The sequence below is a fragment of the Cricetulus griseus genome, chromosome 4 (assembly GCF_003668045.3).
Source record: "Cricetulus griseus strain 17A/GY chromosome 4, alternate assembly CriGri-PICRH-1.0, whole genome shotgun sequence".
Taxonomy (NCBI): domain Eukaryota; kingdom Metazoa; phylum Chordata; class Mammalia; order Rodentia; family Cricetidae; genus Cricetulus; species Cricetulus griseus.
Genome location: NC_048597.1, coordinates 199,330,899 through 199,344,638, shown reverse-complemented (window position 1 = coordinate 199,344,638; position 13,740 = coordinate 199,330,899). Strand labels below are relative to the sequence as shown.

The 13,740-nt window shown below is 50.0% G+C and overlaps 1 protein-coding gene across 2 annotated transcripts in view; it reads right to left on the bottom strand.

Annotated features, from left to right (window-relative positions):
- The window catches only part of Rasgrf1 (Ras protein specific guanine nucleotide releasing factor 1), a 104,884-nt gene that overhangs the window by 21,050 nt on the left and 70,094 nt on the right, over window positions 1-13,740 (bottom strand). For both annotated transcript variants that reach the window (XM_035444519.1, XM_035444518.1), the window contains 8 exons: window positions 11,602-11,850; window positions 9,434-9,759; window positions 8,876-8,920; window positions 5,836-5,961; window positions 4,007-4,183; window positions 2,949-3,055; window positions 2,400-2,512; window positions 820-883 (listed from right to left, as the gene is read on the bottom strand). In XM_035444519.1, the coding sequence (XP_035300410.1) occupies window positions 820-883; window positions 2,400-2,512; window positions 2,949-3,055; window positions 4,007-4,183; window positions 5,836-5,961; window positions 8,876-8,920; window positions 9,434-9,759; window positions 11,602-11,850 (1,207 nt within the window). The remainder of the gene's footprint in view (window positions 1-819; window positions 884-2,399; window positions 2,513-2,948; window positions 3,056-4,006; window positions 4,184-5,835; window positions 5,962-8,875; window positions 8,921-9,433; window positions 9,760-11,601; window positions 11,851-13,740) is intronic.

Below are 13,740 nucleotides of genomic sequence, written 5' to 3'. Positions count from 1 at the left end.
TGCTTTCATGATGTACACAACTCTCTGCTGGGGTCCTGTCATTTCAGGGCAGGTTCAGTGACTCCTATATAACTACCATTTCCCATTCACAGCTCTGAGCGAGTGATTTAGATCTCTGCCTCAGTTGCCTCACTTGTAAAATGGGATAATGATGCAAACTTGCAGCATCACTGACAAGAGAGCCTGGAGTCTTTCAGAATCTAATGTGGTCCAGCACAGAGGCATCCATCAACGATCCTTCCCGAGAAGCATGCCAGAGAGACGGGAGGGTTAAGGGAGAGGAAGAGGCACAGTGGATGAGGAAGAGGAAAGTAGCAGTGTTACTGGCTAGATTTTGCTCCTCAGTAAAGGAGAAATTTGCTAGGCCCTGGTGCTTGCCAATGTAATAAATTAATTTTTAGTGAGGCCAGCAGGGTGGCCAACATGACTGATGTCCTTGTGAGATGGGAAATACGGACACAGTGGATACAGACACATACACAGAAGGAAGACAACACAGGGACACAAGACCATGGAGATATGAACTGGAGTGGCACAGCCAGAGGTTGAGGGTACACAGGGCTACCAGCAACTGGCAGGGGCAAGCAAGTGTCCTCCTCTAGAGCTCCTAGGGGAGCATATCCCCACATACATCTTTACTTTAGGATTCCAGGCTCCAGGACATGGGGAGGAACACACTGGACTAGTTTGTGGCACTAGGCTGCAAAGCCACAGGAAATGGATGCAGGCGATGACTGTGCTTGGTCAAGGGAGTCATGGAGTAATGAGGGTGGGGAGGAGGTTGCTTTGATGATCAGGTGAGATGGTCGTCCCGCTCACCATCTGTGTTGTGATCTCTTCCAGTGTGATCTGGTTGTCACCTGGGTCCTCCTGGGTCAGAGTCCTAGGAAGAAGATAGCATGTGAGCCCCAGTACACCTCGCTGGTAGATCTTCCCTACCTGGCCTGTCTTCCACAACCCCTGACCCTTGCTTACTGCCTTTACCCAGAGGCACTACTTCTCTCTGCCTCTCCTCTGCTTTACTGACTCATTCTTGATCCTTCTGTCCCTTCCTTAGTCTCTGAGCTTCCTACATAACTGTTGTGTGTGTATGTGCTGGAGCCCAGAGAGACAATGGCAGGGGCCTCTGAGGTCAGGCTGGGCCTGTGGCAGGCATTTCTGTGTGCACATGGAATGATGGGACACACGTGGTGAAGGAGTATCAGACTTGGAGGACCAGAGTGGACAGGAGACGTTTCTAGATGGGCTGCCCCTCAGGCCTGGCTTGATCAGAGGGCCCAAAGATAAGGTGACACAGTAGAATAGAGGCCCAAGTACCCAAGATGGGATTGTGTTAAGAGAGAAGTAAGGGAGCATATATTCAAGCTAACTAGAGTGAGTCCTGGGCATTGGTGGAAAGTGAGGGTAGCCCCCCCCTCCCCATCAGGCCAACTCTTTACTTTTTGTGATAGAACTCATGGGCACGATATGAGAATATGGGGTGGAAAGAGTAGTAGGCTCTTGATGACTGACCAAGGGCCAGGCTGTGGTGGAGTGATGAGGCCTGTACATGGGGCCTTGGGATAGGAAAGCGCACCTATGCCATTTACCTTCTGAGAACCTGCGGAAGCCACCTGCACCGTCTTGCTTGAGCCTTACTACACCCTTAAAGCCAGCATTGCTCATTCATTTTAGAGAGGAGAAAATGAGGTTTGGCTAAGGGCCTTCTCTGCTCAACAGTGAGTCACCTGAATGGCAGTGAGCACTGTCCAGTAGAACTCTCAGTAGTGAAGAGATGGGCTGGCCCATGCTATCTAAGATAGGAGCCTCTAACCAACTGAAGCTCTGGGGACTGAGGGACACAATTTTATTGCAGTCAACTTTAGTTCCCTGAGATTTAAATAGTTGTATGTAGCTAGTATCTATCATATTTGAGTGCACACGCTGGACAGGTGCTAGCAGTCATGGACATATGTAGAGAAGTGGTACACGCCCTCACCCCCAACAGGGTCTCATGTAGTCCAGGTTGGCTTACTATGCAGCCAAGGATGATTCTGAACTTCTCATACTTCTGCCTCCCAGAAGTGCTGAGATTACAGCCTGAGAGATGGGACCACAGACATGCACCACCATACTCAGTTTACATGGTGCTAGAGATTGAACCCAGGCCTATGTAAGCACTCTACCAACCTAGCTATGTCACTAGCTCCATCAAGGTCTGGTGAGGGGCGGGGACAGGAGGGCTAAGTACACAGAGCATCCAATCCATGCCTGACTCTAGAGTAAGGGACATGGCTCCCAGATGTTTGGGGCTTACATCTACCCTGATACACCCCTGATACACCTGGTTACTATGGAGGTACAGGCCAGGCCCCTGTCCCAGAAGGTCAACCTAAGCAGGAGGACCATGCTGCTCTTACCTGATGATGTTGGCTGCTGCCTTTCGCTCCTGTGTCAGAAGTTCTGGGTCATGCATGACCTCTTCCAGGAAGCTGATCACCTTGCTTTTAAGCTTACTGTTGGTTTCAAAGTCCTGTGGGAAGATGGTCAGGTAGCTCTGGCTACAGTTAACAGACATCGTTCCTGCAGTACTCTGAGGCCAGGCTGAAGGAGGGAGTTTCCATTTCTGTCCATGGTGGCTGCCTGCTTTTCTTGTCACTACTTCCAGCAAGGCCACAAGTGGGGCTTCAAGCCTCCTAAGCACGGGATGCTGACACAAGACCAATACTACCCCTTAGCTGTTGTACCCCCAAGTCAGGGAGGCCCAAGCCTACTTGTACTCTACCTGAAGACAGGTGGCCAAACAGAGGCCCCTTGTCTTCTTGACTGTCCTTGCTTCCCTTCCCTGGGGAATCTGAGCAGGCCCTCCTGGGAAAAACAGGATCCCCTTCCTCCTTCTGACCTACTACTGTCTGCTATCACTTACTGCCACTGGGAAGCAACTGTCCCTGGAGCACAGCCCCACCCACCTGAGAATGCTTGGAGACCCAGTGGCGGAGCACATTCAGCACACGATTGGTGGCAGCTCTGCGGATCACGAACTCCTTGTCGCCATTTCTCTGGTCAGGGGGAAACCCTGGCAGCGCTAGCGGTAGAGGGAGAGAAGGACAGGAGTGGAGCCTGCTTGGTTTGTCTGAGGGCCTTGGCGGGAGCACTTAACAACTGGGTTCAAGCCCAAATGAGAGGCCGTGAAGCCTCAGGGGATGCAGTTCTTCAGCAGCCAACCTCTGTCATTCCTGCTGCATCTAGAAGGTTCAGGAGGCTTCCACCAACAAGATTATACAGGGCACCCAAGACCAGAGTTCTCCAGGAAACCCCGCCTCTAACCTTTGGTGTGGAACCGTTGCTGTGGAAGTGGGTGCCGAGGGCTCTCTCGGTTGGCGTTCTTGGCTGTGAGTAGAATTTGGCCAAGGACCAAAGGGGACTGGGGAGGAAGAATGGGACTCCAGGATGGCAGGGCAGCGCTGGCAGAGCCTGTGGGAAGAGTGGGATGAAGTGGGTAGCAACAGGTCAAAGAGCAAAGAGGGGAGGGTAAATCTAGGTGTGTGTGTGTGTGTGTGTGTGTGTGTGTGTGTGTGTGCGTGTGCGTGTGCGTGTGCGTGTGCGTGTGTGTGTGTGCGTGTGTGTGCTAAGGCCACCCTTCTAGGGGTTGACAAGCAATACACCTGAGACTATATCCCACTGATGATAGGATGTGGGAAGGGAGGGTGCAGAACAGGCTGCACCCTGAACACACAGTGGCCCTGGCTGCAGATCTGGGTGTGTGGAGTCTAGCTGGTGCAGAAGGAAGGGCTCCATCCCAGCCTCCATGGGAGGAAGGGACAATAGGGCAGCTAACAGAGAACAAGGCTTCATGTCCAGTGAGTGAGGATAGCTTGCTGAGCAGGGAGCCCTCCAGAGGCACCGCCATGGCATCTGCAATGCACACCTAACACCTGAGGAAGGGAGGGTCTCGGGCCGGTGGCTGTCACCCCTGCCACAGAACCATGGAGAATAGGAATACCCATAAGCAGAGACATCCACACACCTGTGCTGGCCAAGGACATCCTGCGATACGGAAACCTTTCCTTGTTTGGGGTGCCCTCGTTGGCTCCCGCAGTGGCTATGGCAAAGGCAGAGGCAGCTGAGAGGGCACTGCGGTTGTTGTCCAGCTCACGACATGATGTCATCACGACTCCATTGTTGAAATTAAAGAGTGGGAATTCTGTGGAGAGGAGGGAGCTGACCCTCAGCCATTCCTCAGTCCTTTAGGCTGGCAGACATTCAGGCAGCTGGAGGACAGCCCAACCTCAAGAGTGGAAGCTCTTCCTCTATGCCCAAGGCTGGAGAGGGGCTCAGGAGGTAGTGTGGGGGTCTACTCCCTGTAAGGGTCGTGCTACAATATTCCTAGAGCTATCCCAGGGAAGGAAGGCTCAGCCTGCCTCTGCTGCTTAGAAGACTGGGAGCCATCTTTCTCTTTCTCTAGGACTTCTAGCCCTGTCACTTCTTGGCCTTGCTGGGCCCAGGCCAGCTGAGGAAAACATCATGAGCTCTCTGCTTTCAGGGTACTGGGGACTGACACACCACCCACATAAAGTCTGATGGTCATAATTCATATTGACAGGGTTATGGGCACGGTGGGACTGAGATAACAGATTGCACTTGCGGACCTGGGTTGAAATTCTCCCCATCTCTCACTGGCTGTATGACCATGGGGAAGTTCTTTCAACTCTGTAGCCTCGGGGATCTCCTCTGGACAGTAAGGATATGTCCAAAGGTGGATATAAAGAGATCACAGAAGAAAGTTCAAAAAGCTGTATAAACATGGGACCTACGGATGGCAATGATGACAAACAGACATGGGGTCAACCCCAGAACACTTTGGCTTCATCTGGTGGGACTCTAGAAAGCAACCAACACTGTCACAGTGAAGTACCAGTCCTTGAGCCTGGGGGCAACTGGCTTGCTTTAAAGACTCTGAGCTAGTCCCTTCCCTTCCTTCCCCTCCACTGCCCTCCCCTCCCGACCCCTTCCCTTCCCTGCTTTCTCTGAGATGTCTCCTTCCCTCATTTCTGAGGTCATCTCTGTTTCTGTCTCTGTCTCTGTCTCTGTCTCTCTCTCTCTCTCTCTCTCTCTCACCCTCCCTCCCTCCCTCTCTCTCCCTGAGATAGTATTTCATTCTCCCTCCAGCTCCTCCTTGGTTGAAGACAACGCTCAGTAAGTTGCCCAGGCTGGCTCGTCACTCCCCATTTCCCTTCACTCAGATGTCTCAAGCGCTGGGATTACAGGCACCACTCACATCTGGGCCTCAATGCCTATTTCTCCTGAGATTTACTGCCATGCAAGAAGTCAGGCAGGGCTGAAGAGGGCTCAGGTACCTTTCCTCTAAAGCCAGGCAGCCCTGTTCTTTACTTGTTTCTTACCAGGCATGGAAGGCAGGGGATACTGGGATTTGAGCTGCCCCATGTTTGGGGAGCAAGTTGGGAATGCTAAGCTTCCTTCTTATGGAGGCAGGAAGACTGTCTTGATAGTTGAGGACCCCCGAGTTTCTCCCACCCTTGGGTATTCCAGAGCCCTCCTGGGGGGTACAATAGTGTTTATGGGGACCAGAAGGCAGGTAGGCTGTTCAAGAACCTTGCAGGATTGTGAGTATGAAACATGGGTGGGCTATGCCACTATCTTCTGAAGCCTTCCCTGCCTGCGATGGTGGGGATAAAACACAGAACTGTATCTATGTCAGGTAGCACTCTACCACTGAGCCACACCCCAGCCTTGCTTCCTTATCTGAAAGATAAGAGCAACCTAGGTTCTCTTCATGCACATTGAAAGGATGAAAGGATGATGCTTTCCTTTCAGCTCCACACTGGGGAATGGTACCTGAAGAGTTTTTGCTTTTGACTGATTTTGGTGTTGATGGAGATTTAGTCGGTGATGCCTCAGTGTCGCCATCGTCACTCTGGTTCTGGTCAATGTCAGACTCTTCCTTCGTGGAGACTTCAGAGCCTGGGGGAATAGAAAGACTCACACTCTTCTCAATTATCCATTGGTTGGGAAACTCACATCCATGATTTATCAAAGTAAAGCACAGTAAATTACAAGAGCCTGGTGCCCCAGTGAAGCCTGCTCAACAGTGTAGCTGCTACAGGCTTTCTCAGAACCTTTCACAGACTCATGGATGGTGTGGCTTTCCAAGGTGGCCTTTTCTTTACCAGGACTTCCAGAAACTTAACAGGTACAGCTAAGTTCCTGTTAGAGTGCAGATTGTGGGGTCCAATGGTAGAGTGCCTAGCCTGCTTATAGTCTTGGGTTCAATCCTCAGTGATAGGGGTGTGGGACAGGTTGTAATAGCTCCTGTCTACATGGAACAAGGAAGTCAGCCTTTTTTTTTTTTTTTTTTTGAGACAGGATCTCATATAGCCTAGGCTATGTAGCTATGTAGCTAACGATGACCTTAAACTTCTGATTCTCTTGCACCTACCCTCTGAGTTCTGGAATTATAGGCATGCACCAACCATACCAGAATTTATTTAGTGCTGGGTATTGAATCCAGGGCTTTGTGCTTGGCAAGCACACACACTTTCTCTCTCTTTCAATTGAAAATAGATTTTTTTCATACAATATATTCTGACTCAGGTTTCGCTCCCAACTCCTAACATATCCACCCTACCTCCTTACTCACTCAAGTTATACCCCTTCTTGCTCTCTCTCATTAGAAAATAGACATCTAAATAATAACATTAAGAACAAGATTAAAAGCAACAAAACAGGAAAAAACAAACAGAAAAAAAGGCCAATGAAAAACCACAAGAAAACATATAGACTCTCTCCCTTCCTCTCTCTCTCTCTCTCTCTCTCTCTCTCTCTCTCTCTCACACACACACACACACACACACACACACACACACACACACACATTAGAACACACAGAAATCCCATAAAAACACAAACTGGAAACACATACTATATAAGCCCAGACATTATGAGACAGACATTATGAGACAAAGAAACCTCCAAAAATGCTACTGAGTTCATTTTGTGTTGGCCATCTACTGCTGGGCATGAGACCTGTCCTTAAGTGTGGTTTGTATACACAGTGAGACTCTGTTGGAGAAAACTGGTTTCTCCTCCACAAGCAGTTAGCAATTGGAGCACTCTTATCAACTGAATCTCCAGCCCCAAATATCGGTATTTCTAACAAGCTTCTGGTGATGCTCATGTGGCTAGCAATGGACCACACTGAGTAGCAAGGCATTTCTGTTACTGGTAAGACATCTGGGGTAAGCACCTGCCTGATTTGCCTTGCTTCTGGTCTAAAATAAGTATTAATCATGGGAGAGTCAGGGCCTACATATTCTTTGGACAGTGTGAGCTTTTGCCAAAATAAAGGTGTGTGTGCAGGTGTGTGTAAGCCAGAAGTTGGCATCACCTGCCTTCCTTAATTGTGCTCCACTTAATTTTTCTGAGATGGTCTCTCACTGAACCAGTAGCTCACTAATTCAGTTAGAGCAGCTATCAAAAGAGCCCCAGGGAGCTTCCTGGCTCTGCCTTCTCAGCACTGGGATTACAGCAGTGTGCCTCTGAGCCCAACTCTCTAATGTAGGTACTAGAGATTGAACACAGGTCTTCGTGCTTGTGTGGCAAGCACTTTACCAACTGAGTCATATTCTCAGAGCCTTGGGGGAGGGGACTTAACTGCTTGGGGTCTCAGATTCCTCAACCAGAAGGTGAGCACACTTGAGTCTGTTTATACAACCAACCAGGAGCCATAGGTCTCTTTAGAAAAGCACACTCACCCAGCTCACAGAAGCACATAGACTTGGGGTCCCTGGGTCACTCATCAAGAACTCTGGTACCAGGTGGCTTTGTAGGACTGAATGGGGTTGCATTCCACAAAGTAGCGATGGGATCTCACTGAAGGTTTGTGCTGGGCAGAATTCTGAGCTTCACACTGTTGCCTGTCTAAGATCCCATACATTACACACACTGAATGGTATTTGGGTTCTCCAGCAAGCTGTTATATTAGCGACCAATCTTCAAATGTGTGAGTCACACAAGCCTATTTGTTGCCTGCACCTGTAGTGATGGAGACTTGTGTGGCTTCTCTTCTTTCCAAGTATGCCTCCTTTTCAAAGGCTGGGGCTTGTGATCAGCTCGAGTATGTGTATGTATACACACACAGACACAGACACATGGACACACGGATAGATACACACACACACACACACACACACAGAGCAAGACTGTGCTGGTGGTTCCTAGCATATGGCCTGATCTGAGCTAACATGGAACCAAATAGGACCCTTTGAGAATGGCCAGAAGCTGTAGCTAGGAAGGCACTGGCTGTCCCAGCAGGGTCTTGGGCCACTGCCACCACCTTCAGCGATCCAGCTGTTCCCAGAGCATACATAAAACACCTTCCTCATTCTTCAACATCTAAGTATTTTTGTCTAGAATGTTCTCCCTTTCTATTGGTGAACATCTAATCTAATGGATCTGTTAGGAATCCTTCTCAGACTTCCCTGATGGTCCCTAGTTTATCCTCTGAACGCTTCTAGCACCTTTCAAATGTGACGGCTATCAGGTACCCACTGTTCAGTGTTCAGTCTGGTTTCCAAGCGAGACTGTGAATTCTGAGAGCAGAAGCCAATGACATGACTTGAATAGAGGGATGTAGGATGCTACTATGGAAGAGAGAGGGAAGGCACAAGTCTGAGAACTTTGGCTGAGACTCACATAAAGTGTGATGGCATGATATCATGGAAACTTCTGCTGGCCTCACCTTGGCAACATATCTCCTCTTTATGGCTACCAGTCTACACTGCCTATATCCTGTTCAACAGAGGCCTAGAAAATCCAGCCCAGCCAAGCCCCACTCTGATGAGTGCTAATGGGATGGTTCTTCTCGGTATCCACTCACTCTGCTTGCTAAGGGTCGAGGGCTCCTCGGGCTTCTCTGGAGTTGCAGTTGGAGTTGTTGGAGCTGGGGTTGGGGTCTGGACTGAAGTGTGGGTTGGAGTTGAGGCTGGGGTTGGGGTCTGGTTTGGGGTATGGGTAGGGGTTGGGGCTGGGGTTGGGGTCTGATTTGGGGTGTGGGTGTGGGTTGGGGTCTGGGTTGGGATGTGGGTTGGGGTCGGAGCTGATGTTGGGGTCTGGTTTGGGGTGTGGGTTGGGGTTGGGGCTGAGGTTGAGGCCTGGTTTGGGGTGTGGGTTGGGGTTGGGGCTGGGGTTGGGGTCTGGGTTGGGGTGCGGGTTGGGGTTGCAGCTGGGGTTGGGGTCTGGGTTGGGGTGCGGGTTGGGGTTGCAGCTGGGGTTGGGGTCTGGGTTGGGGTGCGGGTTGGGATTAGGACTGGGTTTGGGGTGCGGGTTGGGGTTGAGGCTGGGGTTGGGGCTGGGGTCAGGGTGGGGGTCTGGGTTGCAGGGGGAGTTGGGTTTGGGGTAGTGGTGATGGTTGTGGCCGTAGTTGTGGTTGAAGTTGTATCAGTCTCGTCTGGAGTCTTGTTGGTGAAACTGCTGGTCACACAGAGCTTGCTGGTGTCCAGTGTGGACTTGCTGAAGGGAGACATGGGTGAGTGATTGCTGGTGTAGCCATTGGAGCTGCAGCTGAGTGCAGCCAGGTCCAGCGCCTTGCCGCCTGTGATGATGGGGATGTTGAGGGACAGCTTCCGTCGGCGGCTTGGGGACGATGTACTGATGGACAAGGGTGGTGGTGAGGAGAACTTGCGGGTGGCACGAGGTGACTTGGGAGGCTCCCCATACAGAAGCTTGTTGTTCTGGCCACTGGCAAACAGGAGCTCCAGTGACCTGTGGGGATGGGAGGGAAGAAGGAAAGAGAGATATTGGTGTAGGCTTGCCTACCTGGCCTGCTTCCTACAGGGCTCAGGGTGGCTGACAGCAGTGTCTCCCTTATGTGTATGACCCCTGATGCTGGGATGGGTCTCTGTACAGGCTTGGGGACAAATGTCTGTATCCACAGGGCTTGAGTGGGTTGGATATTTGGTGCTGGGGGTGCTTCTACCCAATGCTGCTACCTCTGCCTCCTTCCTGAGGTGCTAAGCCTCCTGACTGCAGGCCTTTGCAGAGCCTCCATCTCTTCACAGGAGGCTGCTCTCACCTGCATGCTCTGCCCTTGTCCATACAGTGGTCCTAAGGGATGCTCCTGGGCAAGAAAACAGAGGCTCACGGACAGGCAGTGACTCATCAGATGCCTCTGGCTCTAAACCCAGTGTCTATACCATGGCACCTGAGAGGTTTCACATAACCACTGCGTTGTGAGGGGGTGGAAATGCAGTGCCTTAGGAATCCCGGGGCCAGGCCTGCATTTAAGGCCACCTCAGCCAAACTTGTAAGGGCCTTGTGGAAAGTCTCCTGGCCTTTCTGGGTGGTAGCTTGCACATTGGAGAGCTGAGCTTCAGTGATGTAGGCATGAAAGATGGTCTCAAAGCTGAGGTGGCTAAAGGGTTCTGTCCACTGGAGGATGTCCCTTGAGCATACCATAAAGGGCTCCCCAGTCTTCAAAGCATGATGAGTGTACACAGAGCAGAGGTACCTTCCTGCCTATCTCCCTTCCTTCCACTTTTCCATCTTTCTATAAAGGGTGGGCCCTGTGTTTCCCATAGGGAGAACAAGGGACATCCCTTGGCTTCCCCGAGCAAGGAAGGCAGGGGAGGTAAAGGAGTCTTAGTGAGCAGCAGCATGGATGGCCAGGCCTCTGGGGCCTCTGGGCTTTGGGGAAAGGAAGAGAGAGCAGAGTGATCCCTCCCTAAAGAATGGAGTCCTCCAAAGAGAATAGACTCCTAGAGGATGGAGTCCTCCCAAGAGAATGGACTCCTGGAGGATGGAGTCCTCCCAAGAGAATGGACTCCTGGAGGATGGAGTCCTCCCAAGTAGCCCTCTAATAGGTTGTATAGCTGTGGATGACCTTGTGTAGCTGCTCTTCCCACTCACAGCTCCAGAGCTCTGGGATTATAGGCTTGGACCACCATCTCCTGTTTCCTTTGGGAAAACCAGACTGGAAATGTACTGCCTCTGTGGTTTGGGAATGAAGTATGCCACCACATCCTTGCTTCTGGGACAGCCTCTTCTCCAGGGACCAATTTGGCCTGGAAGATCTGTGGGTTTGGGAAGGGGTGCACACACTAGTGGGGAATAGTGTGGATGGGATTTGAAAAAAAATACTTTTCACATTTAGCCAGGCAGTGGTGGCGCACGCCTTTAATCTCAGCACCCTGGAGGCAGAGGCAGGGGGATTTCTGTTGAGTTCGAGGCCATCCTGGTTTACAGAGGAAGTTCCAGGCCAGGCTCCAAAGCTACAAAGAAAGCCTGTCTTGAAAAAAACAAAAAAGCATTTTCACATTTAACTAACTACTTAATGTATTTGTGAGTGTGTGTGTGTGTGTGTGTGCGCTCTTGAGTGTGTATGTGTGTGAGTGTGAGTGGGTGTGTATATGTCTGGGGATTTTCAGGTCATAGTGAAAATGGAAGTCAGAGGACATCTTTCAGGAGCGAGTTCTCGCCTTCCACCATGCTGGTTCCAGGAGTTAAGCTTAGGTAATCAGACTTGGCAGCAGGTGCCTTGACCCACTAAACCATCTCATCAGAACCCAGGGATTCTACAGATGGCGATGGCAAGGGATGCGCACGCACCTGGCGGGGATGGCACTGATGGGTTTCTTGTAGATAGTGATTAGCTTGTCTAGGACCACCACAGCGGTGGTGAAAACACGGTAGGAGTGCAGGAAGGTGTTGAGGAAGTCGATACTCAGGAAGCGAAGGTCTGTCAGCCGCTCCAGCAGCCGCTCCACACTGGCATACCGGATCTGCAGCACTTTGCAGGAATTCATGGTTTTGCTGAAGCGAATGTCAACATCATCACAATATAAGGAGGCATCGGACCTGTGGAAGAGGAGGTGACACACGTTTAAGGTTGCTTGGGCTCATGGTATCTACTCACCAGACCAGGGCTGAGGCTACCACCAGGCCCCCTTGTCAACACCCTCCTCCCAGGCAGGAACAGTTTTCCTAAGTGAGCACGGGAAACTTCAGAAGGAAGTTGTACCTCTTCTCCCCCAGGATCCTAAAACCCTTCAGTATAAGCACCAACCCCCAAGGGTATTGGAAAAATGCAATAAGCATTTTAAGATGTGCTTCCAAATCCCCAACACACAGAATTCTGTTCACATAAACATGCACATTTATGTTTACAGTGGCACACTGTTCTCAATAGAGCAGAGTGGAGACAACCCACGTATGTCTATAAGCCGAGGAAAGGACAAATAAAATACAGTGTGATGTTACTCAGCCATGAAAAGAAATGAAGTTCTGATCCATGTGGTGAAATATTGTTCATGACTTATTAAAGCTTGCCTGAGGTTTCAGAAAGCAAAGTCAGCCACAGGCCACAGAAGCCAGGCACACACCTTTAATCCCAGCAGCCAGAAGCTAGGAGGTGGTGGTACACATCTTTAATCCTAGGACTCAGGATTAAGAGATAGTCGAATCTCTGTGAGTACAAGGCCACCCAGACCTACACAAGAGTGAATCAGTCTAAAAGAGAGTTATAGCTCACATCTTTAATCCTAATGTTCGGGAAGTGTATAAGATAGAAGCAAGGTCTCAGACAGGCTTTTTGTTCTCCAGCCATGCTGAGGAGAGACAGCAGTTTAAAACTTGGTGAAGAGCTCATTTGTGGATCAGACCTTTTAGCCTGAGCTAGAGGTGAAAAACTAGTGCCTGGCTGCTTTGCTTTTCTGATAGTCAGCTTGAAGCTTGAACTCCAATATCAGTCTCTGGGTCTTTTATTTTTTGTTACAGACACACACTACAACCTGGATAAGCCTCGAAGACATACTAAGTGAGACAGGCCACGAGCACTATGGTTCCATTAATAGGAAAGCACGGAACAGGCAAATCGCAGTAACAGAAGTGATGTGGTGGACGCAGGGTGTTTGGTGGGTGCAGTGAGAATGACTGTTCACATGTATGACATCTCTTTCTTTGGTGAGTGGTGACAGGAGAATCTTAGAAGCAGAAGCTAGTGTTGGCTTTACATCATAGTGAATACACGGAAACTTACTGACTTGTACTTTTAAAGAAAGGAAATGTATGTTATATGAATTTATCTCAATTAAAAAATAAGTAGGGTCAGGCACTTTAATATCAGCACTTGGGAGGCAGAGTGGGGCAGATCTCTCTGAATTCAAGATCAGCTACATTCTCAGGGCTACACAGTGAGACCCATCTTAAAAAAAAAGATAATACAGGGTGGGGGAAAAAAGATAAAAGGGAAATTCCAGTGTTCCAAGTGAAGAGAAACTAGGAAACGAGCTGTTTTTGCTGCCCTGAGGTGTCTGCCCTGGTCTGGATTTTGGAGACTAGTCCCTAGGTTTCCCACAGATGCCTGGTCCACTGGGCAGGAAGCTGGATGACATCATTGTGTCAATTTGGGATCCATGAAGGGCACAACTTTTAGAGAAAGACAGTGAGGGGAACCCTGTCCTCCAGCAGAAGGGGTGGCGGAGCTTCCGCATCCTGGTCTTGAAGTACAATACGCTACTTTTGTGCTTTGTGCTCTCAGACTAAGAGTGCAATGTGTTGTCACAGATGAAATACCTTGGGGACACTCAACAGAAGAAAACCTTTCAAGAAAGAAACCTTTCAGCCAGGCTCTATATTCATAGGTAAGATAGGTAAGTCCTCAGTGATAGCTCCAAATGGAGAAACAAACAAGGACTTAAGCCCCTCGATATTATATTAACAAATAGCTGAATTTGATGGCCCCATCTG